General features: G+C 39.9%; 1 protein-coding gene across 1 annotated transcript in view; it reads left to right on the top strand.

Annotated features, from left to right (window-relative positions):
• HCN1 (hyperpolarization activated cyclic nucleotide gated potassium channel 1) overlaps positions 1–27432 on the top strand; it is a 291636-nt gene that overhangs the window by 11023 nt on the left and 253181 nt on the right. Inside the window, exon 2 of the mRNA XM_065406546.1 lies at positions 16410–16833. Within this exon, the coding sequence (XP_065262618.1) occupies positions 16410–16833 (424 nt within the window). The remainder of the gene's footprint in view (positions 1–16409; positions 16834–27432) is intronic.

Raw genomic sequence — 27432 nt, 5'->3', positions numbered from 1 at the left:
TCACATTATAACAGGGTGGTCTGCCACTTTAAGGGCCAGTTCTGGAGAGGAGCTCAGCAGGCAGGTACTGGGAATCATCCAACCTATCTGGACAGCATCAAGTGATTGGGGTAGATGATTCCCAGCTAGGGCTGTGCATATGAGGGAGGTTGGACCAGAAGATAGATGAGAGTACTCTGTCCTGTAGCTGTGGCAGAAGACTAAAAGAGGGCCAGCAGACCATGTGGACATGTCTGGGCTGGGGGGAATTCCTGACTGTTAAACTGTCCAAGGTCCTCATAATCTAGGTTGGGAACAGGACTATTACTTTATGGTGGTTTTTTGTTTGTTTGTGTTGACTAAACATGGCTCTAAGGTAAGGGCTACAGACTGAACTGGGTGTGGCTAACTTTTATGCCCGGGCTGGTGATCAGGCCCACACAGCCTACACACGTCTTTAATAAATCCAAGCAGTATAGTTGCTGCAAAGATCAAGGTTGGGAGTAGATAGGGCAGTGATCTTCCAGAGTATTTCTGTTTTAAGAAGGGGTGAAAAATATGAAAAACTTTATGAGCCAGAGACTTATTAAACAATAGAGGTTGCATGTGTGGGATAATTCAGAGATAAATAACCTGATTTAGGGGCCTCCAAGACCAATATAGGATTTTAATTGTATGTATTCTCTCTGTGACTATCCAGTGACTGTTTATCACTTTGTATTATAGCTGCTTAGTGGAGTTAGAAAAGTAACTCAGACGTGTGTTCTACTGCCTTTTTTATGGTCTACTAATCTATTGTTCATCAGTCTAAAAATGGTGGCGGTGAGAACCTGTGTGTGTGTACATCTGAGGTTAGGGATGGATTTTTTTACTGTAGCTATTCTAAGAACAGAACAAAATATTAAGAACAAAAGTTTAATGTACTAGAAGAGTCACGTCCCTTGGGCTCCTAAGTGATGTGGGACTTACACTCTGAAATCACTTAGGTGACTTTTGATAATTTTACTCCATAGTCCCATGCATTGTCTGAAATGAATCTGAATCAGTTTCATATTCACTGTTGGTCGGATTACATACTTGCACACGCTGTGTTTTCCAAGCTAACATTAACTTTTCAAAGTGTCCTTCTTTCAATAAACTGAATGGATTTTGTGTTTGTTGTTTAAGTTCTCTTTTTGGCACATTAGCATAACATTTAATCCACTTGGCTTCCCCCGTATTTTCCCTTACCTCCAGCATTGTTGAATTGGTGTATTGATTATTGTTTGATTTCTTAGACCACAGTAGTCAATAAAGGTTCAGTCTCCTAAATGGCTACAGTATCAGGAAGATTATTATCAATGTTATTAGAATGAGAGACACGAGGAGCACATGAGACACAATTGCAATTTACCATTAGTCTCTTTATTAACACATCCACAGAGCGGATAAACAATATTACAGTAGAGCGACAGAGAGTGTACAAAGAGTTTAGCCCTACAGCTGTCATTACTCACCTCTCATGCGGTGGAACCACATAGTGTCAGTCATCCTCCTCCTCCTCATCTTCATGGTCCTAATCATGACCAGTGGGTGTCACCCTGGTGTGTTCCAAGGTACACAGGCTGAGATACAACTTTTATAATGGTACACTGATGCCCACTGAGGTTCATACATATTTATGAAGGTTTCAACCCCTTTTCCTTATCTACACTTCCACACCCAACTAAATTTAGGGCACCCCACTTTTCATAGGCTAACTTGTTAGTTCCCCTTACATTTATTAACATTTACATTATTCAATCACCATAAAGACTTGTGGTTATCATATTACTAATACCCTATGTCTGCAAAAATCCCCAGAATACTCTAACTGGCTTTAACTGGTACATTACAGAACATAGCTCCTAAATACCATCAGTATAAAACACTTAATGCAGCATTCTGTCTCATGACATCTTGAGATACAGGGTCATTGTGCTCTTGTGACAGCTTACAATCATTCTAGGGTCACTTACTGGGTAGTTGCTTTTGTCAAGTCTTTCCTTAGGCCTGGGGTCTTTTTTGGCTAAGCTAAATATCTTACAGAGCCGAGGCCTGTAGACTCTATTACAACATTAATTAATACTTATATTTACGATATAGAGGTGACATATAACTGATAACTTCGTAGCCAAGGATAAAATATATTGTCTAATTGGATGTTCTAGTTAATATTGGGATTCAGCGTAAATGCCAGCCAGTCTGTTTGAATTGTTCATAACTGACAGTCTATATACTATATGGACTAAAGCAAATTAACATTTCTTCTTTTGAAAACTTAAACCTATCTTTCTTAAGGAACATTAACATCTGACTAAAAATGTTTTCCCAAATCTCTCAAATAAAATCTCTTCTGCTGAAAGAAAGATCCACGTTCATTATATTTAGTCAACTGAATTTAAAGTGAACCTGGCTGAAAAGTGAAAATAGACTTTGACTCAAGTGTTTTTTCAACCCAGTAAGTTAAGAGAAGGTTCCTTCTAGTTTATCAAAACAATAATAGTTTTAACTGTTAGAAATAATTTTCCTTTTACTTTTCATGATTATATTTTCAGATCATAAGTCTGTCATTGAAGCTTCTATGAGTGCTACTTCTAGCAGCTTATCAGTGGTTACAGCTATAGGCAACTTTACTTGCAGGCAAACACTTTCCTTTGCCACCTTTAACCCATACTTTGGGTGGATGATGTGAAGAGCAAGTACTGGTGCTGTGCAGAGTCATTTAAGAATAGGAAATACTTTGTCTGAACTCTCAAAGATCAGAAAGAATTTCTGTACTATGACACTTCATAGTGGATAGTGGAGAATAAAACATTCAACCAAAATATAAATCTCGCTGGTGAAGTAGATTGTTAAATTCTCTTTATATTTTATTGGTTTTGATTTTATATATATTGATAAATATTTATAGGTGGAGCATGTAGTTAATTTGAACAAGTTTTCATTTGTGAGGATTCTTTTTAGATACTTAGAACTCTATCAATCTTCTGCTTCTCACCCTGAAAATTGGCATATTTCTTCTCAGCTGTCGAGTGATTTCTTTTCCATTTTGTGTAATTACACTTTTTTGTGTGACATTATTTTGAATAGTTCTGTTGTGTGAATGGGACAGGAGAGAAACAAAGTTTGTCAAGGACATAGCATATAGGTCAGAAATGTGCCTTTCAGTGGTTCAGTTAACATCAGTTTTCATGTAGCCAAATTACAATGGTTTTAAAATGCATTTTGTGCATACATGCTTGTTATAACCTAGTGGTCTGCCAACTTTCTATGAGAACTGTCAATGCACACATATACAAGTTGAATGCAAATTTCCTTTTTATAAATGGATCTTGATGTTCTACTGCAAAGATACATACATTTATTTTAAAAAAAGTAAATGTCATTTCCATTAACATGGACTGTGATTTGTGGCAATGCTGATGACAAAGGTATATGTTGGAAAGAGGCAGAGCTCTGGAGGAGTTCTGCCTTACTGTATCAGCTAATGTGAATATACATATGAAATGAGGCATAAGCTCTAGCCTCACTGGTTGCACACATTTTTCAGGATAGAGCACTTTACTGCTTTCTAGCAAATAGTTGCACACTTATTAAAAATAGGCAGGGAAATTCCATTATTATTTGGTATTGAAGTAGTCTGCAAAGGACCTATTGAGGAATGGAGCTCCATTGCACTAGTCTCTGCACAGACACACGAAACACTGTTCCTGACTTGAAGAGCTTAGTCACTGAGCTTCAGGCTGGTGGACCAGGTGGGATTTGTGCAGATCTACCTGTGTGGAGCTCAGTGAAGCTTCAGAGCTTTTCTGAAGGAAAATGGAACAACAAGGGACTGTAATGAACAGCAAGAGCCTAAGGAGAAGGGGCAAGGGTAACAGTAATATGTTTACATGGTTATACAGGCAAAAAAAAGGCACATATTGATGGCACACCCTCATTTGGAAAGTCATCTTTTCTGTAAATGAATAATTTAATAGATATCAGCTATACTTAATAACTGTGCAAGTTAGCTGACAAGTTTGGCTGATTCATTTTAGGCACCCCAGCATAAGTAACCAGGCTAAAAGAAATCTAGATTGCACTTCAGACAGTAAATCACGTTTTTTTAAGGTCGCTGACCATTATGATACAATCTCTAATTGCACATTATTTGCTATTTTTAGCACAGGATTCATGATCTCAATCAATGCATATGTTGGATGGTGAAAAAGGTAGTGTTGTATAAATGAGGTTGGGGTATGGAAGAAGTGCATAGGGACTTCTGACTCATACAGTGTAGGGATGGATGATTTTTGTCTTGCTTTGAAAGATGAGGATAAAATTAAATATTGAAGTGCTGTTAGCCACTGAACATTGTCCACCCTACATACCAAATGAGGCAGGATTGCTGCTGAAAATATAATATGTCATCATTTAATAAGATTGCTTCATAATAGATACAATCAGGGGGCAGAGTTAAGGTTGCTCACACAACCTTAACTTTGTCATTTCCTGTATGTTTTTGTGTATTATGTATAGTTTTAAGTATTCTTTACTGCCTTGCTATCAGAGAATGACATAAAATAATATTTCTGTACAAAAAGTTCCATCCCTTGAAAGCACAACAAACAATCTTAATTTGTATATTCTAATGTGGTACTTGATTGAGGATATAATACCAACCACTGTCTGTAAAAGGTAAAATGAATAGATGTGTTACCTTTATTTAAAGTTTGCAGGTGCAAACATAGGCGCGGGAACTAGCGGTGCGGCAGGTGCTGCAGCATCCCCAGGTTTTACTGTGAAAAGTTTGCTGGTGCTGTCAGAACGAAGCTAGCATTATTTCACGGTTCTTTAGAATGCCGGAGCTGTGCTGCACCCATGTGGTGTGAACGGGAATTGTGCTTTTTCACATTGCTTTTGAACACACATGATTTACAGTTTCGTTAGCTGGCTTTCAGCATCCTGTCTATAAAAAGTGTTCCAGTGCCATTGGATGCAAAATCTGGTCCCTATAACCATGTAACGCCCAGGGTTACAATAAAAAGTTTCTTGACCCTTCAATGATGCTTTTATTTGAATATGCTGGAGATGATAATACAGAAAGGATTACCTGAAAAATTGTTACATTACATTCTCTGTATTTATTGACACATTCAGAGTAACAGGGAACTCAGAGCAGAAAAGTCAGCCACATAAAGTGAATCAACTAAGTAATCATGTAACTCGATGTAACAGTATCATGCTTCTACTTACATTCATTCACATTCTACATCAATATCACATTTCAGCCACATATGTATCTGTTAATAGGTAGGGGGACCACACCATACACAGCACTGGGTATATTTTGCCATCTAGACCTTTGTGGAATTTTTTATACAATTATTAAATAATATAAACATGTTGAATATCTTTTACCTTTGTTTTCTGCAGTGTACTTTGCATGCAAAATATGAAAGTCTTCCTCATTTTTTAGGTTGTAACCAGGATTTTGCTCCAGGGTTTTTGCCGCCCCAAGCGGCGGGAAAAAAACCCACAAAAAAAAAACAAAAAGCCACTATCACAATTGTGATCGGCGGCACTCCGGCAGCAGCTCCACCGCACCGCTTTCTTCTTCGGCGGGAATTCGGCGGCAGGTGCTTCCCTCCAAGAGGGACCCGCCGCCGAACAGCCCAACGTGCCGCCCCTTCTCCTTGGCCGCCCCAAGCACCTGCTTGCTGGGCTGGTGCCTGGAGCTGGCCCTGGTTGTAACACCATTTTAGTGTGGTCTTGACTGTATACCTAGTTTTGCATACAACAGGCCCAGTTTTACCATGTGATAACAAAACACATGTTTACAGTTGCTTGTCAATTCTGGGTAAATCCTACTTGTTGACTTAGATTGGTATGGAGTCCTCCTTCTAAATTATTGATTCAGATTCAGCCCAGGTTGTTAGCAACCAAAAGTAGTTACCACTTCATAGCTCTTTGGTGGCCTATATTAACAACTCTGTCTGTGAGAAAAATACACTGGAATGAACAATTTAGTGCATGTAACAAAAATTGTTGGCAGAGGCAGCAAAGATGGAAAGAGTGTTAATCTCACCAAAGTGGTGTTGCTACATTACATCTTCTGTCCCATTACGTTCCCACCAGCAGTTTCTGTTAAATCATTGTTATAAACAATCAGTTTCCAGAAGGCAGAAACTCTTGGTTTATATTCACAGATATACCTCTAAGCCAAACCAATGGAAGCATTACACAATAAATATATTTGTAGCTTTTAAGTTGAGTTTTCTGGGAAGATGATAGTGAATGTAATTTTTTCTGAGAAAAATGTAAATTTCACTTTAAATGTCTTTTCTCCAGAATGGTAAGAGGTACATTTCCTATTAAGCAGGTGAGAGGCATACAGGAAAACCTTTGTGTGTGTGTGTGTGTGGGAGGGGGGAGGGAGGGATGGAGGTAGTGCTCATTTAGAATGTGCAAACTATGGCTGTGATAGAACCCTGAATCTTCATGGAGTTCTAATTAAGTCAGTGAAGACTGATCAGGCACAGAAGTCTGCACTCCTGAGATCACTGGCAGGATCTGGGCATGTGTGTATAATGATAAAGCGCACATTCCAGATATATGTAAGTTAAAGTTGTCTGGGAACATATCTAGCTTGCATTCTATTACTAAAAGCCAAAAATTACTACAAGAGCATGGCTATATATAAGGTATTCCAGAGAAAGATGGCACCTCTAATGAAAATCAAATTCTGACATGGATAATAGGAACATTTGTATTTATTATAACACTTTTTAATAAAGATTTTAAATTACTGGTCTTTCTAGCAAAATTTGTTTTGTTCTACACAGAACATTGATTTCATTGTTTCAGGTGTTGATCGTTCATGAAGCAAAAAATAAAAATTGTGCTTGAAGGAAAGAATGGCAGTTGGAATATGTATTCCAATTACCATATGCTAGTGTTGTAATCAAGGGGCTTAATCAAATAGGAGACAGAAGATCTTTGTAGTAAAACCTGTGAAAATTTCCTAAAATTCCTCTCTTCTGCTATGTGTGTACAGCAAAGTCCTGGCTCATATGTAATAAAAATAATTGGTTGAATGATATTCAATTAATAATTTATTCAACTGTTTTCTGTTTTTGTAGTTAACTTTTTAAATTATTTTTCCAGTTTATACAACTGGCTAAACATGAATTTGTGACTATGAATTTTATGCAGTTTTTTCAAATAATATGTGTACAAATGTTTTTGTTTTCCTCAGCTCTGATAACGAACTCAATTTTTTGTTATTCAAGCTGCCAAAGAACCATGTGATCAGTTTCTGAGCACAAAAGGGAGAGGGTAAAAATGGATATTTGAATTTACACTCACCTAATGCCTGCTCACATGTAAGTGCTCTATATGTCCTCAGAGCCTTTTACTTAGCCACATAATGAATCCATCTTCTACCTGAAAGATCTTTCTGTGAGCCAATGCTATAATGGCCTTACCTTATAAATATTTAGGCCTCAAGGACTCTAATCCTAAAATTAGGGAGGTTATTCCCATTGTATACTTCTGAGATATTGCACCTGCTAAACCCTAACACAAGTCTTACATCCACAATATTCTGCTACTCTATATTATTCAGAGAAGTCTGATTGTAGGAAAATCTCTGATTGCTGTGTAGCCTCAAGTCACACCAACCTGTGCCCAATTGAGAGATGCAGCCTCTCTGCTTATTGGAGTTGTGAGCCCACTGACAACTTATATTAGATCAGCCTGGAAGTGCCTTAAAGAAGAAATCATAGATTGTAAATAAACATCATCAAGGACATTGTGCCTTGCTGACGCGCTCATTATTTCCCATGCTGCAAGACAGTGGAATACTGAAGGGAAAAACAAACCTGAGTAACTTCTTCCCCAAATATGTATGGCCCTTTCAGTTGGAATAAGCAGGGTCTCTGCAACAACTAAAATAAGTGACAGTTGAAATGATTTTAAATAAAATTCAGTTTCCCCAAGGCTAGTTGAATAAGGTGGAGAACAAAATACTACATAGCGCTCATATACTTCTTTGCAATGCAAAACACTGTACAAACATTAAGTAATGCTAATTAATTCTTAATCACTAGTGGGTAGGCATGCATTTTAAACTGACTCTTCGTCTTAACTAGGATGTCCTGGGGCAATAAATAAACCAACAAAGCTTCAGTAGATTCCAGAGGTGTCAAAAGCACTATATCTTCAGTGAATGTAGAGTAGAGTGACTGTAAGTAAAGAGGTTTAGCAATCTGTAGTGGGAGAGATGTAATTAAAAGCAAAATTCATATATTAAAATAAAACAGAAAACACTTTAATAACAACTATAACCTGATTATATATTTTTGCTATTTAACATATCTCCTTTCATAACTGAAAAGTCATACAATTTATTTTGTGACTTTCTTATGAAAATTTGACTATGAAATATTAGAACTCCCAGTGATTTAGAAGTCAGGCTATTTAGTTTCTGGGTCAATAAATGCATGTAAAATTTAAAAATTGGGATAATAACGCACAGTGAACATGAATTGAAAATTATGGTTTAAAGGAAGGGAGATACTGTTATCACCATCCCAGTCTGCACTCTTCAGGCTCTTCATCCTGTTTCCAGTCTACTTGCCCAGCCAGTCCTAGTCTCCCCCTCTGAGTTTCATGTCTAAGGTATTGTCTTCACTACTGTGCTACATCGGCGCCGCTGCAGTGCATCAGGTGAAGACGCGCTACGTTGCTGGGAGAGTACTGTTCATCTTGACCAATCTCAGTCTATGCCACCCTTACTCCTTCCCCCTCCACAGTTTATTTTATTCCCTATGTGGTTTTATACCATGCTCATCACCATAGTGTCTGATCAACTTCCAGTAGTGCTTTAGGCAATGAAACTAACATCTGTCATGTGGTTGGCTGCTTGTCTCGCTGTCTAGCCAGTCCCAGTTCTTCCCCTGAACCCTGACTTTTTGATACATCTGTTTCACTTCTCCCTACAATGGTTCCTACTCCCAGTCTCCTTGTTCAGCTGGTTCATTTTTTCTCCTCCCCCAGTTGCTGGGGTGACCTCAGTCCCTCCCCACTCATTTCCCTCCTTGGCTCCCAGTCAGTTGTCTTTCTCAGCCACTCCAAATCCTTCCCCGACTCCCAGTCACTAGATTTATTTTTCTTTTCTCTTTTCCTTCCCTATCCCTTCCAGTCCCAATCTAGTCCTTTTCCTCCTCTCCCCACACACCCCAGGTCTGGTTGTTTTTCATCTGCTGTCAGATCAGGTGGTTTCCTTCTCTATGCTGCCTAAGTACCAACTGGGGGGCTCATTGAGAACACAGGAGAGCCAGACTGTTCTCAGTTCCAGTACCGAGCCACACATTGGCCCAGAGCAACTGGGAGCAGCAGTTACAGTGAAAGTCCATCTTATCCCCTGGAGCCCTTGCCTTGAGCACGCTCATTTGCTGTATGGGGGTGGTGCAGTGTCAATCTGGTCACATGCAAGAACTGTGAAGAGATGGAGCATGCTCAGACATTCTGTGAGGATGGTGCATGCATAGCCTGCTTACCTCTAGGAATGATGAGAGGATGGAGTACGCTCCATGAGGATGGAATCTTCAGAGACTTTAGCTGCTAAAATCTAATAAGTCTATAGTGTGGTAGGTGATTTCCTGTCCTTCCAAAGACTTGTAACTTGCACAGATTTTCATGGGAATGGCAAAAGGTAAATGTGTGACTCAAAGACTAGTCCCCTACCAAATTTCAAGTCCCTGCTCTAAATCAGGGGTGTGCTAGAGCACTTCAGAGGAAAGATAGCTAGTATTTTTTAACATGGGCTAAACAATTCATTTTCCCCAGCCCTTGTTTTTGCAAATGGTTGCACCAAAAGAGTTCAGTCTGACTCAGACACCCATGTAAAATTGCAGTCCAAATATTTAAGTTGGCAAAGTTATAAACAACTGAAAACTGGGTCTATTAGGGGAAGTATAAGGCAACCTTAATAGGTAGTGCTAACAGCCCCACCTGTAATAAATATAAAATATTTTAACAGGCACAATAACATATATAGAATACTGACAATGGCAGATAATGAAACTGAAATTTTAGGTATAGAGATACAAATGATCAGTTAGGTCCAAAGGACCTTTACTGGACTTAATTTTTAAACCTGGAATAAGAGGGTTCCAGAAAAAATGCTGACAGACCCATAACTACATTGTAGCTATTGCTGAGGTGCCATGTAAAAGCTCAGAAATTAGAACCTCTGGGACTCAGCACAGATATTTTTTAAGTTCATTTGGCTCTAATTACTCTTTACTGCAATATTTCTGTATCTTTATATTAATACTCCCAAAGCACTGTCGTAAAATTCTTGGATGTTTTTTTTCCTTATTGGACTTTTAGACCTTACCCTATCTACACCCTAGTTCCAAGTCAAATAACTCTGGATTAGGCACAGGGATATCCTGACTTGTCCCACTAGTTCGAGGACATAAAGCAACAGCAGAGCTGTCGTAGTTGTTCCCCAGCAGAGGGAGGGAATTTACTCCAGAAGTTTCTGGCATAACACACCCATCCATTTACCTGTCCCTGAACACCACTGCAAACTGCTGTGCAGGGTGCCCCTGCAGAGCTGGACTCCATGCCACAGAGGAGGAGCACATCTAAATCAGGCCCCTCTGTGCAGTGGAAATGTACTGGTTCTGTTACCAGGATGCTCTCTGGACTTCTGGAGGTGGGGGAAGGATTTGTCCTTTTAATCCAATAATGGAGTTTAAGAAACTGTATCATGCCATAGTTTCTACTATGATGTTTTCAAAATAATGAATCAAATTGAATTTTACACTACAAATATAATGAGATACAACACAGGTTCTTCTCAAATTCTCCTCTTATAAAAGCTTATAGTTGTACTAAGTTCAGAAGAATCTTTATAGGATTCATGGAACTCTAAATTTTCAAGACAAGGGTTTGGTTTACAAAAAATAAAGATGTTTTAAAATGAAATGCTCTCTTTGTTCTAGTGGCAGCTCACAGCACTGCCTCGTGAAGCATTTGAGCATACAGTCTCTTACCTGAACAGTAGAATGGTCTGACACTGTCGGCAGGAAATGCACTTTATTACTTTCTAGTTACTTCCTTTGCCGTTCTGCAGTAGAGGCTGTAGAAAAAGATTCTGAAAAAGATTTCGTGGTTGTGGTAGATAATCAGCAGAACATGAGCTCCGAGTGTTATGCTGTAGCGAAAAGAGCTAATACAACCCTGGGATGCATACATAGGGGACTCTCAGATAGTAGTAGAGAGATTATTTTACCTCTGTATTTAACACTGGTGTGATTGCTGCTAGAATACCGTGTCCAGTTCTAGTTCCCACAATTCAAGAAGGATGTTGATAAATTGGAGAGGATTCAGAGAAGAGCCACAAGAAAGATTAAAAGGTTAGAAAGCATGCTTTATGGTGATAGACTCAAGGAGCTCAATCTAACAAAGAGAAGATTAAGGGGTGACCGGATTACAGTCTATAAGTACCTAGACAGGGAAAACATATTTGATAACTGAAGAAGTCCATCTGACATGATCCAGCAAGTGGAAGTTGAAGCTAGACAAATTCAGACTGTAAATAAGGTGTAAATTTTTGACTTAGGATAATTAACCATGAGAAAGTATGACATGTCCAAACTGTCTTCATTCCATACAACCTGCCTCAGAAAAATCCTCCATATCTTTTGGCCCACAACAATCTCAAGATCTATTGACACAGTGCAGCCAAGAGGATCTGAGCACCATCATTGCCAGGAGGTGCTGGAGATGGATCGGTCATGTGCTTCAGATAGAAACTGATTCCATCACCAGAGTAGCAATAAGATGGACACCTGAAGACAAGCGAAAACGAGGCCACTCGAAAACAACATGGTGAAGAGCTGTGGAAGCCGAGCTGAAAAAATGGGCACAGCTGGGGAACCATTGAAAGACCTGCCAGAAACAGACAGGAGTGGAGGAGCTTCATCACTACCCTAAACGCCAGAGGCGTAATAGGAACATGATGATGATGATGAATTAACCATTGGAACAATTTACCAAGGGTCACGGAGGATTCTTCATCACTGACCATTTTAAAATCAAGATTGGATGTTTTTTTAAAAGATCTGCTCTAGCCATTATTTTGGGGAAGCTTCAGGGCCTGTGCTATACAGGAGGTCAGACTAGATGATCACAATGGTCCCTTTTGGCGTTAGAATCTATGACTCTAGATGCAAGGTGGTGGGGCATGTCCATCCAGCCCATCTCTCCTGAGAGAAAGATATACAATACAGAACAAACAGAAGTGTACCAGAGAATTTTCTAAAGGAAAAATGAATACTTTCAAAATGAGATAGTCATCCATTTTCTTAATAACTAATCAGATCACATTATATTTTGTGGAATAAAAAATATTCAGAACTTTGATACAATCCTCTAGTCTAGATTTTTTTATCTTATTTTGTTCTATAAACTCTGATTTTGATATAAATTTTTGCTGACATTCAGTGCAAGGAAGAGCATAGTGGTCTGCATAATCACAACGTATTTGGATTGTTCTGGGATGAAATTTCTCCATTCAGCATTCCGGATTTTGTTTGGCTCGGTTAGTCTTAGTTACATAACTACTTCCTGTGGCTCTTAAACTTCCAGGTCAATTAGAAGTCAAGCAATGGCTTGTTTAGGAGTGAACCATAGATAAATGTGCTTATGCTATGTGATTATTCAGGATTTCTTGGCGAAGTTCATAAATGCTCTCAAAGCAGTTAAATCACTTTGGGAGATAATTTTGTAGAAGTGATTGCAGGGATGGTAATTATGAGCTATAGCACTATTGTATGTGAAAGTAGAACAGCTTTCTCATCTATGCGGCAGTTCTAGCATGTCCAACAAACCTATTGTTGTATAAACTCAAGATCCTTTGTACTAGTCTTGATAATGGACTGTTAGGCATTTACTCCAATGAATGTGCACCTTACCAGCAGTGTTATCAAGGTGTTAATCAAATTGGAGCCACAATTTGTCTGGAAAAAATGGGAACATTTTGTAAGTTTTGCTTTCACGCTTTGTTTATAGCAAGGTTTCAAATGCACCAGAAAGAAATAAGAGTGCATGAAATAGATAGGGAATTACTTGCAAGAGTCTGTTCTGTGTGAATTTTTGAATTTCATTTTAAAGATACTTTGATAATAAAGACTAAACTCTTTTGACTTTTGTTGGAGCAAAGATTTTTTAGCATATGGAATCTTTCTGGTTGCCCTATAGTGCACTTTCTAGTTGTTTTTAGTATCAGGGGGTAGCCGTGTTAGTCTGAATCTGTAAAAAGCAACAGAGGGTCCTGTGGCACCTTTAAGACTAACAGAAGTATAGGAGCATAAGCTTTCGTGGGTGAATGCCCACTTCATCAGACGCAAGAAGTATTCTGTCAGTCTTAAAGGTGCCACAGGACCCTCTGTTGCTTAGTTGTTTTTAGTCCGTTGTATAATTAGTTAGATCATTTGTCTTCTGCCCCTATATAATGTATCCAAATTAATAGGCAGCAAATTTAAAACAAACAAAAGGAAGTACTTCTTCACACAACACATGGTCAGCCTGTTTAACTTGTTGCCATGGTATGTTGTGAAGGCCAAAAGTATAACTAGGTTCAAAGAAAGAATTAGATAAGTTCTTGGAGGATAGGTCCCACATCCCCATGCTCCAGTTGTCCCTACAATCCAACTGCCACAAGTTGGTACTGGATGACAGGGGATGGATTACTCAAAATTGTCCTCTTATGTTCATTCCCTCTGGAGAATCTTGCACTGGCCACTATCATAGCCGGGATACTGGGTTAGATGGGCCATTGATCTGACCCAGTATGGCTGTTCTTATGTTCCTTAAGATGTGGAACTATTCCTTTCCAATTTCTGTCCTCTTTGACACAAAGCCTACCTTCCCTTGAGTTGTGTCCCATAGAAAAGTCATGCAGCCCTCTACTTAAAGTCCCAGCCTGAAGCCCTTCCATCCCAAACCCAATGGATGCATGTTCTGTATGGCAGGTTACCGGCCTGACTCCCATTTCTGCAGTAAACATTCAGGATTTGAGACTGATACACCACAATCGGGGATAATTCTCAGCCTCAAAATGTTAAAGGTCAAGAAACATTGGCGGTAGAATGGCCAGCAGAGCCTTTCTGGGTATTTCTGTTGCAGTATGGAGTAATATGCTACGCACCAGGCATCTAGAAGATGGAACTAGTGGGATTCTGACATGGGAGTACCTAAAACTATTCAATACAGCTGCGTGAATAATGGATTTTTCAGTTCACTGTCAATTCTGAGAAATCATAACATTTCATTGAACCAAAAATATTTAGAAATTTTCAGCAAATCAAAAGGTAAAAAAACCTTCAAGTTGAATTGAAACAAAACATCTTGTTTTGACCCAACTCAACATTTTTCATTTAGACTTTGGGCATTTTGACAAAATCAAAACAGGCCTAGATTCACAAAATGGAGAAGAACAGGAGTACTTGTGGCACCTTAGAGACTAACAAATTTATTAGAGCATAAGCTTTCGTGGGCTACAGCCCACTTCTTCAGATGCTGTAGCCCACGAAAGCTTATGCTCTAATAAATTTGTTAGTCTCTAAGGTGCCACAAGTACTCCTGTTCTTTTTGCGGATACAGACTAACACGGCTGCTACTCTGAAAAATGGAGAAGGCTAACTATTAGAAGCTAGCTGGGGAACTCACCCCAGATGTGGGAGCCCCCAGGTCAACTACCATCTCTGCCACAGAAGTGATTTGAAAATGGGTTTCCCACCTCCCAGATGAATGATCGAACTACTGGCTATTGGATGTTTAGGTATTGGTCTTTCTTGATCTCTCCTGTTGAAGCTGTTCCAATGACTTTTGTCATTCATAGTGGCAATTCATAGTCATTGGGCCAGGGGAAGAGAGTGAGAATGAATCTATATAGCCTAGTGATCAGGGCATTCACTTAGCATGTGGGAGGTCCAAGTCTCTGCTCTTATGACTACTTAGTTAGGCCTGGTCTACACTAACCCCCAAATTCGAACTAAGGTACGCAACTTCAGCTACGTGAATAACGTAGCTGAAGTCGACATACCTTAGTTTGAACTTACCGCGGTTCAGACGCGGTCCACACGCGGCAGGCAGGCTCCCCGTCGACTCCGCGGTACTCCTCTCGCCGAGCTGGAGTACCGCAGTCGACGGCGAGCGCTTCCGGGATCGATTTAGCGCGTCCAGACCAGACGCGATAAATCGAACACGGAAGTTCGATTGCCAGCTGTCGAACTACCGCGGTAGTGTAGACCTGGCCTTAGACAAAGTGGGACAGCTTCAACAGGAGAGATTGAGAACGACCCATATCAGAATATCCCAGTGTCCTGTGTTCCCTAACCACCAGGATAAAAGTTATAAGGGAGGTTTCCTTCTTCTCTTCTCTGTCCCCAGGCCATTTTGTGATTATCATCTTACTTTGCTTTTTCGTCAAAATGCCCAAAATTGAAAGGAAAATTTTCAAGTTGGATGAAAACAAAATGTTCCATTTTGACATTTCCAAAACTTTTCAGTTTGGCTGAAAATATTAGGTGAACTCCACATAAATTCATTAATGATTTCTGGTTAACCAATGCTGCATTTTAGAGTGAATAAATTATTTTCCAAAAGTATTTTTCCCAGCTCTACTGTCCAAACATTTTAGTACCTCACAAAAGATTTGTTCAGGTTGAAAAAATGGGTGACGATTTGGATGTTGTTGTTTGGGTCTTATTTTTGCTTCTGGGTTTACTGTTTTTTTCCAGTGCAGTCATGGCATGAGTATACTTAGTTTGTTATCTGCTAGATTTTGGGTTTCCATTTGGATGGAAGGCAAGAAAGAACTTAATTACCTTGCTAAAACAGTCATGATTGACACCAGGCATCAGTACTTTTTATGTAAACATACTGATAGGTTTTGACAGGAAGTCTGGGGAAATCTACTGAATCACATATTCACCTTTTAGATATGCCATGGAGGGAATAAACTAATGCCTTGTCACAATCCTGCATTTATCTCAGATGCCAATCACTAGTAGGCAGATTGTGTAATTTTTATATAATTATTAGTCTTGACAGTGATTGTGCATGTTTCAAATGGCTTAAAAGAAAGAACTCTCATAGCCTTAATAGAATAAATAAAATACACAGAGGAGATAATATTGTATATGGGTCTCATCATGTAGTCCTCTCTTAGGCAAAGCTGCCACTGATTTGCATATTGCCTACAGTGTGCCAGGTTCTTTACAGACAGCTGCAAAGACAAGAACCTGGTCCCAAAGGGCTTATAATATAGATAGTCAATATTAAATTGATGTTTTTTATTTTATAACTGCATCAATAATTCTATTTGTTGTTTTTATTTCTTGTAGGTTTTACTGGGACTTAATAATGCTTATAATGATGGTTGGAAATCTTGTCATCATACCAGTTGGAATCACATTCTTTACAGAACAAACAACAACACCATGGATTATTTTCAATGTGGCATCAGACACTGTTTTTCTATTGGACTTGATCATGAATTTTAGAACTGGGACTGTCAATGAAGACAGCTCTGAAATAATACTGGACCCTAAGGTCATCAAAATGAATTACTTAAAAAGCTGGTTTGTGGTTGACTTCATCTCATCAATACCAGTGGATTATATTTTTCTCATTGTAGAAAAAGGGATGGATTCAGAGGTTTACAAGACGGCTAGAGCACTTCGCATTGTGAGATTTACAAAAATCCTCAGCCTGTTACGTTTATTACGTCTTTCGAGATTAATTCGATACATACACCAGTGGGAGGAGGTAAGACATATATTTATATATCCATTCACTAACATTCTATTCCTTTAAAAATGAAGAATTAGAACTCTTTAAAGAGCTATAGATAAACTGGGCATGGGGAATCATGAAATCTATGACTCGGAAAAAGGCATCTTCACTGCCCATTCAGATTATTTACACATAAGGGCTAGTTGATGTGCCTGTTTGTATGAAGAAGACATACTGGTGTTACCAGTTTCTCTCTCTATAGAGAAGTGTAGAGTATATATGGCAGAAGAGTCTGTGTGTGAGCAGGGGCTCAGAATGAGACTCTGTTGTAAAATTCAGGGGTCAGTTGGAATCCTGTCTGGTAAAACTATTTCTTTATACTGTCCCCCATTTGTTTCAAACAATTTAGGGTATGTCTACATGGCATCTGGGAGCGAGCCTCTCAGCTTAGGTTGACAGACTTGAATTGGTGGGGCTCGTGCTCGCAGGCCAAAAATAGCTGTGTAGACATTGTAGCTTGGGCTGGAACTTGGGCTCGCAAGTCCACCCCACCAGTCCCCAGGCTTGAGAGCCTGAGCTACAACGTCTATACAGATATTTTTATCATGCTAGCATGACCCCAGGCAATCCAAGTCTGTCGACCCAGGCTGGGAGACTCGCTTCCAGATGCAAACTACACGGTCACTGTGGTTTGATGCCCATAAAAATTAATAGGACCTGCACAGCTAAACCCTTGTGTTAATCCTGGACGTTTTACCTTTGACTATGTGTTACACTTTCCATCTTATGACAGTGAAAATGGAAAGCATTTCTAATCTAGCAGGTCTCTTGGAATACAAATGTCTGAAGGCTTGTGTGTAGGTTGAATATTTTGATTACTGACCTGGTTTAAAAATGGTGATTGCCACAATCTTGAGTTAGCTGCTTCTTACCTACCCACTTCCAAAAGTAATCCTTTGGGAAATGATCTCATGCTATCTATCAACTTGACAGAGGTTACCTTTCCAGAGTTCCAGGAATGAATGGCATTCCCTAGTATTTGGCATGCCAGGAAATATTACCATAGCCAGGAAAATGTATTTGGGAAGGGTATCATTACAAATCAGTCATTTAGTTTCTTGCTTATATCCATTTTTGAAATTGCAGACCATGAGTGTTTTGTTTTTGTTGTTGTTTATTTTTTAAGTGTGGGGAACTGCCAAAATTAACAATAAAATATAACTGACTGTTAAGACTTCTGTTGAGTAAGAAACCTGAAGAAGGTTTTGTGACTAAAAAATATTTTTGTGAAATGAATGCTGTAGGATATTATGGTGCCCTTTCCATCTCATATGTTTATCAGCTGTACCCTTTTCAGTGCACTAGATTCTCCTGCTCCTTTAAAAAAAACAACACTAAGTTTGTCCATAATATCCAGCAAACAGATCAGTTTGTGTTAAAGGCCTGGCTCTGAGAGGTGTAGAGTACAGTATAAAACCCTTGTTCAAGCCAGTGGTGATGGTTGGAAAACAGAAATCCCATGCAGGTTGATGAGAGCTGCTGATGCTCAGTACCAGTTGGACTCAGTCCCTAAATTTTCTTTGTGAAAACTGCTTATTTTTGCCTTCTTGAATGACGTGGTAGGTGATACTGTATTACAGTGTAGTTATTATTGAAATGTTAACAATACACTGTACTCTTGTACTCAGTTTAGCTATGGCAAGTGATTAAAAAACTCTTGCAGGCCTCCCATAAACCTTTGCTTTTACCTCTGCCGTTTTTTGTAGAGGGATATTCTTGTGAATTGTTTTCAATGACATTAATTTGGTTCAGATCAAAATAGGTTAATGACATGCTACAAATCATGATGCCACAAATGATTAGTAAAATTACTAATTTCCAATTTATGAGCAAACACAATATTTTTAAATCAATATAATAGACGTGAGATCTCAAATCCAATATAGGGACATAATGTTTGTACTCAGAAAGGTTTCTCTTCCAAAAGGCAAATGTTTTGTATCATCTCTGTTGGCCAATAAACTGGCACAAACAACATTCCTTCCCACCAAAAAACAAAAACAAACAAAAAACAAAAACAAAAAAACACCCGACAACAAACAGAGAAATGAGTCCAAAGCAAAGATAATTGAGTAGATGCTCCATCTAGTTTACAACTGGCAGCCACTGAGAATCCCCAGGGCAAACAAGCTCTCTCTTGAGCTGCCATGTTACTTCTTCCTTGATTCCACTTGTGAATCCTCAGAAATGTTTTTGGGTTGACAATTTTTGTGTTTCTTTGGTTATAAGCAGTGGTAGTCCATTTCTCTGGGAATTTCTACCATGTCTATCGCCTTGATATCTGAGAACCACTAGGAAGACAGAAAAAGAATCCAAAACAAGCTATTCATATTGGTTTTTAAAAAACAAATATTTTGCTTTTTTTTAAAAAGGTCCCAATGACCTTGAAAATGTACAGATGTGTTAACAATGTGGACTAAATCAGAAATTGTCACCATAAGTATTGATGAATACATGAATAAAATTCATCCAATGAAAAATATTTCTCTTCCCATTCTATGCATTTTTTGACATTTTAGTAAAGTTCCTTATGGATTTTCATACTTTGCTTTCATGTCCTCTAATACCATATTGCTATTTTAAATTTAGTGAAGTCTTTGACAGTGTTCTACATGATTATCTCAGCTACAGATTATAGACTGTACATTAGGATATGATAACAGCTTAAAAGGAAACAAAGATAGTTTAAGTGTAGAGAATGAGCTGTGCTTGAAAGAACATTAGCGGTATGGTCCCCCAGAGTGCTCAGACCTTTGCTGGTATTTATTTACACTGCATTAGGAGCGTGCATGCACATGCATGAGAGAGAACAATTGTTAACTTTGTTGATGACACAAAATTAAAACCTGTTTCTCTGTATACAGATTAAAGGATTTGATCCTTTTTGCATATGGACTGATGTGGGATTTTAAATGTGATTTAGAAAAATCTGAAATAACTACATATTTGGATCAAGAATGGTGAATACTAGGCCAAAAACACCAGAAGGGCCATAAGTGATTCCTTATTTTAATAAACTGCCAACAGAATGCGCTCAGGAAAACAGAGTAATAGACAAACAAGTTTGTATAATAACACTGATCCCACTGAGATTCTTTTATAACCTAAGCTACAAAAGACAGGTTGGAATTGTTTGGGATATCCCCAGAACTCTAAGATGAATAGGCTGCAACTATAAAAGGATTTTTATTTGATATTTTTCACACAGGTTCACATACTCTCCTTTCTTTGTTCATTTTTACATAATTTAGTATCCAGCTGCTAATAGCCACATTCAGCAATTTTGAGACAGTAATGTGTGTAGTGTTGAAGATTTCCCTTTAACCACGAACCATTATGAAGGAACACAGCTGCAGCCTGCAGTATAGTTTATATAAATTCTGACTAGCTGCCAGGGGTGTCTCCTGAGAGTCCTTAAAGATTAAGTACAGGACACAATACTTCAAGTCTCCTTCACCACCACCATGTTGTATTTTGTTGTTCCAGTAGGCTGCCACCTATCGTACTATTTACATATATTTACAAGCTAAGCTAAGCAAACTCCCCCACTTTTTTCTGGGGAATGAAATGGGGCTCGAACAGCCAGCTCTGCCTTCCGCCAGCTCTCCCCTTTCCCAGGGTTTCCTTCCTCTCAATTTATATGCTCACAGCTGCTGGGATTTCTTCCCCCTCTAATTAGCCCCTGAGCAGTAGCTCTGCTGTGTTGATTGACCTTCCAGTTAGGTCCCAATTAACCTATATTGAAGGGGATTTGAGTGACAGGATGCTGAGTCAGCTCCTGACTCAGCACACCCTGTCACAGGAGCATAGTTAATGTCAACCCATGTTAGTAGTTAGACCAGGGGTGGGCAAACTTTTTGGCCCGAGGGCCACATCTGGGTATGGAAATTGTATAGCAGGCCATGAATGCTCATGAAATTGGGGGTTGGGGTGCGGGAGGGGATGAGGGCTCCGGCTGGGGGTGCGAGCTCTGGGGTGGGGCCAGAAATGAGGAGTTCAGGGTGTGGGAGGGGGTCCGGGCTGGGGCAGGAAGTTGGGATGCGGGGGACGGGGAGGGCTCCACCTGGGGGTACAGGCTGTGGGGTGGCGCTGGGGATGAGGGGTTGGCGGTGCAGATAGGTGCTTCAGGCTGGGACTGAGGGGTTCAGAGGGTGGAAGTGGGATCAGGGCTGGGGCAGTGGGTTGAGGTGCGGGAGGGGGTCGGGGTGCAGGATCCAGGCAGTGCTTATCTCAAGCAGCTCCTGGAAGCAGCGGCATGTCCCCCCTCCGGCTCCTATGCAGAGGCGTGGCCAGGTGGCTCTGCACACTGCCCCATCTGCAGGGGCCGCCCCTGCAGCTCCCATTGGCCGTGGTTGCCGGCCAATGGGAGCGGTGAGGGCAGTGCTTGGGATGGGGCCAGCGTGCAGAGCCCCCTGGCTGCCCCTACACATAGGAGCCAGAGCGGGGACATGCCGCTGCTTCCGGGAGCCGTGCGGAGCCACAGCACGCGGGGAGCGGGGCAAGCCCCCAACCCTACTACCTGGCGGGAGCTCGAGGGCCAGATTAAAATGTCTGGAGGGCCAGATGCAGACCCCAGGCCATAGTTTGCCCACCCCTGAGTTAGACCCTTGTCAGTCAATGAGTGGTAATGAGAGAAAACATTTAAATGAAGATGGAGTGGATAATTTGACAGGAATTTAGTTTCTTTATTTATAAATTGGCATTAACCTAGACCTATTATTTTTTTACTCTGGCTAAAGTACCCTACACTTACAACCCATACATCAGTAAACAGATAATATCTTGTTAAATAAAACCACACAATTTTAAAGTAAGTAAATTTTTGAAAGAAAAGGGGGAATTAGTATGCAATGTATTCTTTTTGGCAAAAGGTTCCTTTCCTCCTCTGACAGCTCAGCATGCACTTCCAAAAATATTAAATATAGAATACTGGACCAAATTTCTACCTAGTATAACTTCACAGAATTCAAAGAATCAGAGAGAAGGGACAATAGTATGTGATTTAAGTGACTGATCACACAGCACAGATATTGAATCATGGGAAGTGAATACTCAAATGCAGTTGTCACAATGAATAGTTCAGAAGCAAACTGATAGGGGAAACTTGTTCACCTAAAATATTCATTGAATTTGAATTAACAAATTTAAAAACTATTATTTTTCATGGTAAAACTTCCAGTAGAAAATGGGGATATGTTGATCAAATTATTTACTTTTGATAGGTCAGAGGTCTGTATGTGACTAATCAGCTATTCAAAAAAAATGTGCAGTCATCTTGAGGGAATGGACCATTAAGTAGGGAATAACTCATGTTAGGCTCATGACTTTACGTTTTTCTGTAAAATTCCTACTTTACTGACAGCACTTTCAATTCTTATTTTGAATCTGGCATATTACTCTTGAGTTTGTATTCAGCTATTTTGGTTGTATAAATTTCTTTCAAACTGCTGCTTTCTTCACCAAGGTACTTCTAAAAACATGATTTGTAATAGACATAGAGATTGCTTTTTTGCATTGCTATTACAGAACAGGCATCAATAATATTGCTCCCTCAGCCTGAATGCTTAGCCAATATTTGAGTCCTTTCAGGTTTGTTTCAGTTAGGAGGAGAAATTTGATAATGCAAGTCAGGTATATTTTTTGGTTCCAGGCTGTTTATTTTTAAAAAAAAAGGATATAAAATCATGTTTCCCTGAATATAATAGAAACAAACAAAATAAGGCAGTTTTTGCTTTCAATTTCCAAGACTGCCCCTCCTGTCAGTTCTGTGCCCTGAGGAGCTCTGCCTATCTGCTCCCTCTCAGCACCATGCTCATGCCTAGGACCCTACCAATTTCATGGTCCATTTTGGTCAATTTCACGGTCACAGGATTTTAAAAATTGAAATTTTCATGATTTCAGTTATTTCACGGTGTTGTAATTGTAGGGGTCCTGACCCAAAAAGGAGTTGTGGTTGGGTCACAAGGTTATTGTAGGGAGGGTTGCGGTACTGCTACCCTTATTTCTGTGCTGCTGCTGTCAGTGGCACTGCCTTCAGAGCTGGGTGGCTGGAGAGTGGTGGCTGCTGGCCAGGAGCCCAACTCTGAAGGCAGAGGTTCTGCCAGCAGCAGCGCAGAAGTAAGTGCATGGTATGGTGTTGCCACCCTTACTTCTGCACTGCTGCCTGCAAAGCTGGGCCCTCGGTCAGCAGCCATCACTCTCTGGCTGCCCATCTCTAAAGGCAGCAGCGCAGAAGTAACGGTGGCAGGGTATGGGTATTGCCACCCTTACTTCTGTGCTGCTGCTGGCAGGGCGCTGCCTTCAGAGCTGGGCGCCCAGCCAACAGCCGCCACTCTCTGGCCACCCAGCTCTGAAAACAGTGCAGAAGTAAGGGTGGCAATACCGTGACCCCCTAAAATAACCTTGTGACCCCCTGAAAATCCCTTTTTAAGACAGAATCCCCAATTTGAGAAACACTGTTCTGCCCCATGAAATCTGTATAGTATGGGGTAAAAAGCATACAAAAGACCAGATTTCATGGGGGGAGACCAGATTTCACAGTCTGATGCATTTTTCATGGCCGTGAATTTGGTAGGGCCCTACTCATGACTGCTTCGCTTGCTGTCTACTCACTTTTCTCCTGCCTTTCTGTCCTTAACATGTGTCTAAGATTTGCCAAACAATCCTCTAGCCCCTGCATTTGCAGTGAGGAAGCCCACACGCTAAACTTCTGTTCAGTTCTTGCCATGTGGTCCATTGACTTGGGAGGTGGCTTCTGTTGTTTCCAGTGATCTCTGTACATAACGGAGCTTAATCACCTTCCATTTAGCCAGAAAGAAACATGCTTAGCACACCCACTGGCTTTTTAACCATGTTTGTGATTTTCTGTAGGTCAAAGACCCAACTTGATGGCTGGCACTAACACCTTCCAGACTAACAATAAATAAAACTGTACTCCTGGAAATGCACCATAAATCTATGTGATGTTGAAACACCTGTTTATTTGGGATTTAAACACATTTCAAAATGGCTACCCAACTGCTAACTTCATCTGAGTAGGGATGGGCAAAGAAGGCTGTTTTGCAAAATTCAGTTACCAAAAGTAACTATAAATTTAAGTAAAGCCAAAAATCACAATAAGGTATGGGTGACCTCTGGTTTTAATTTTGCCTGAACTGCCCAAGTTTAATGAGTCAAGAGGATTATAGATTTCGCTAATGCTTACATCTGAGCAAGTCAAAACTCCACAGAAATGTCTTACTGTTTTTCTGTTTGCTATATTGTTGTAATAGCTGACTTTTACAAGCCACACAGTAATGGGTGCCCACATCTGAGACGATTCATGCTTGTAGCCTGGGAGAAGCATTCAGAAGAATTAAAAGAGTTTATTTTGGCTGTCTTGATTTGGAGCAGTTTGTCCCCAAAGCTCCTGAACGTTCAGGTAGCAGGCATCACCAAAATTCACTTTTCATACTGGCATTTGGCTAGAAGGTTTCAACCTTTTTTTAGTATGTGAACCTGACTATGGTGGTGGTGTGACATACCAGGATACAATCCAGACTAATGAGTAGTTGTGTCACCCTTGCCCTGTAACATCATATGCCCTTTATAATGCCTTGCTGCTGTAGCTTCCAACTTGGACTACTCACAAACAGCCTTCAGCATGCAAGTCGCTCCCAGCTGTGTCTCTGTGTGTGCTGCAGCCAGGCAGCCAGTCCTTGACTCTCACCAGCCTTGGGTATGCTGCAGGGTGAGCCCACCATACCCTCAGTCCTGGATCTTCCCCCAGAAATGTATGTCCTGTATTGCCCAGCCCTCTCCTGGATAGCTCAAACACAATAAATCCATTATTCCTCTAAGGGAATAATATGCACACAACTTGTTACCCCAAATGGAGTTACCCAGGCATTTCAACTTGAACACATTGGGTTAGATAAAACAATAAAACAAGTTTATTAATTACAAAGAGAGAGATTTTAAGTGCATATAAGTAATGAGGCATAAAAGTCAGAAATGGTTACAAGAAAAATAAAGATAAAATGATAACTGGTGCCTAACTTAAACTATATTATATATATATGGAGATATACCTATCTCATAGAGCTGGAAGGAACCCTGAAAGGTCATCAAGTCCAGCCCCCTGCCTTCACTAGCAGGCCCAAGTACTGATTTTTGCCCCAGATCCCTAAGTGGCCCCCTCAAGGATTGAATTCACAACCCTGGGTTTAGCAGGCCAATGCTCAAACCACTGAGCTATGCCTTATCCCACTGGCATAGATTCAAAGCAAAGTTTTCTGACCACATACTTTCAAGCAGTCTTACTGACCAAACTCTTTCAGTCCGGACTGCTCCCCCAGAATCCAAAAGCTGCTTCCTTTGTTTCTTCAAGTGCAGTAAAAGCGATGGGCGGGGGGGGAAGAAAGGGGTTCCTTGGGGTTGTTTGTCCTCCTTTTCATAGTTTCAAGTCTCCCTCTTGGAAAACATTTCCTGCTGACACCCAGGAGACAAGGAGTCTTTGTGGGAGAATATTCTCTGCTGATTTTTCCATCTGTATGAACTTCCTTTGTTTTCCCTCACTGCTACCGTAAATGCAAATTAAGGCAAGTATACATTCATTCCTTTGTTTAGGACAGATTTGACTTCTGCATGGACAGGGCTGTGGGGGTTGGCACATGTATAATAACACAGGGGAATCTTATAACTTCACATACAATGTTGCCACACATACTTTACAAGGACAATACTGATTTTCAAATGATACCTGACAAGGACATACTTTGTACAAAGATTATTACAATAGTGTGTAGGGTGTGAATACAGGGTGTATTCTGTCATAGGTGGTTATCAAGATCAGATTACATACTATCCTCTGCCTGGGGCTACCCCAAAAGACCATTTAGAAACTCCCGGTAGTGCACAATGCAGAAGACAGCTTGCTTAGCCTTGCTTAGCTGTGTTTCCTATAGGGAAAGTATTTTGCTCATGTGCTGCAGTAACTGCTAGTTCACTTCTTGGTGCAAGCCATAGTGCTGGCACTCATTTATAATTTGATTTTGAGCCTTGACAGACTCTCAAGGAGATTCTTACAGCATTTGAAATCAGCTAAGGTACTTGATCCATCACTCTTGATCCTATAAATCCAGAATCTGTTGACTTTCAGGTTATGTACAAAGTCCATCTCATTTCCCAGGCACTCATGGAGGGGCTGGGCTAGTTATAAGTGGGTAAAAGGGGGTTGTATTTATTAAACCAGATAGGTGGAAGGGCTAAGGAGAGTTCATAATATGGTTTTGGTTTATTTAGTATGGTTCGGTTATGTTTTTAAATGCCACATGTGCTAGAAGTGAAAGAGTAGGCATATTTTAGAAATCCACATAAATTCATAAATAAAATATCATTGAATCCAAAAGGTGACCAAATAACTGCACAATTTCTCAATGAATAATAATCCCTGAATGTAAAGGTATGCAAATCTCAGCTCCTTTCCCAGTATGTTAAATTTTGCTGTTTTGTGGTTTAGCAGTCTAATTTATATAATTACATAAAAGTACACACAGTACCATATTCACTAAACTGCTAGTGTTCCAAATGAGACATGTTCATAATTTTTTCTTTTCCCTCAACTATTTGCTCTTCTGTGGAACTGCCTATATTTTGCATATAATGGGATAAATTCTCTTCCGGTTACACCAGAACAACTCCATTGACTTCAGTGAAGTTACACTGGTCTAACCAACTGGAGAATTTAGTTTTGGAGCAGAAATGTGCACTCATGGTTTATGGACATACTGTAACATGCTTTGCAGTGAACTGTATTTTTTGAAATTCAGGAAAACCCACGTAGCTAGAAAATAGAATTAGAAGCCTTATTAAATTTTGGTCCGTGTGGCCCCCCTGATGAAATAACTGATGTGAAAAAGGAACACCACAGTTTGGTTTTATAGCAGGTAATTAATGAAATACTGGCAAGACCATAAAATGCTTGTTTTTATTTTTTTGCCCTTTATGGTACTGGTTTAAGTATAATCACTGATGTGAGGGGAAAAAACCTCCTTTTACTCCACAGAATTAAAATTTTCATTATGAGGTATTGCCAGAGCAAGGTTACTTACATAATGTTTTTACTCTTCACTGTGATTATTTGAACGGGGCCTCCTGTAATTTATACTTTGTGTGTGTGTGTGTGTATAAGTATGCAATATTGTCTTCTCTAGTAGCTCAGCCACAGAGAAGGCCCTAATAGTACAAGCAACTATGGGAGTTTTCCTTTAGCTCAAATGGCAGATGCCTCTGTTTTGGCAATGAAGGACAAGGGTTCCAGTACTGCTTTTTCCCCTCCGAATGTGTGTGACTGTAGTAGTTTTTGTAGTAATATTGTCCATTGTCTGCAGTCATGGATTCATTACACTGCCTCTCTGTATCTTACCTATAGTAGCATTTCTCAGTCATTCCTATCAATCACTTTTGCAAATAATCAGAATTAAGTCTTCCTGGGTTTGCAAATGAAATGCAACCCAAACTTTAAAAAAAGATCATTTAAATTAACAATGTTGTTCATCTCTTTTGTGCAGATGATTGCCTAATTGTAGTGAG

Source organism: Emys orbicularis, chromosome 6 (assembly GCF_028017835.1).
Source record: "Emys orbicularis isolate rEmyOrb1 chromosome 6, rEmyOrb1.hap1, whole genome shotgun sequence".
Classification (NCBI taxonomy): Eukaryota; Metazoa; Chordata; order Testudines; family Emydidae; genus Emys; species Emys orbicularis.
Note: the sequence above shows the minus strand (reverse complement) of the source record. Positions and strands in the feature narration are given on the sequence as shown.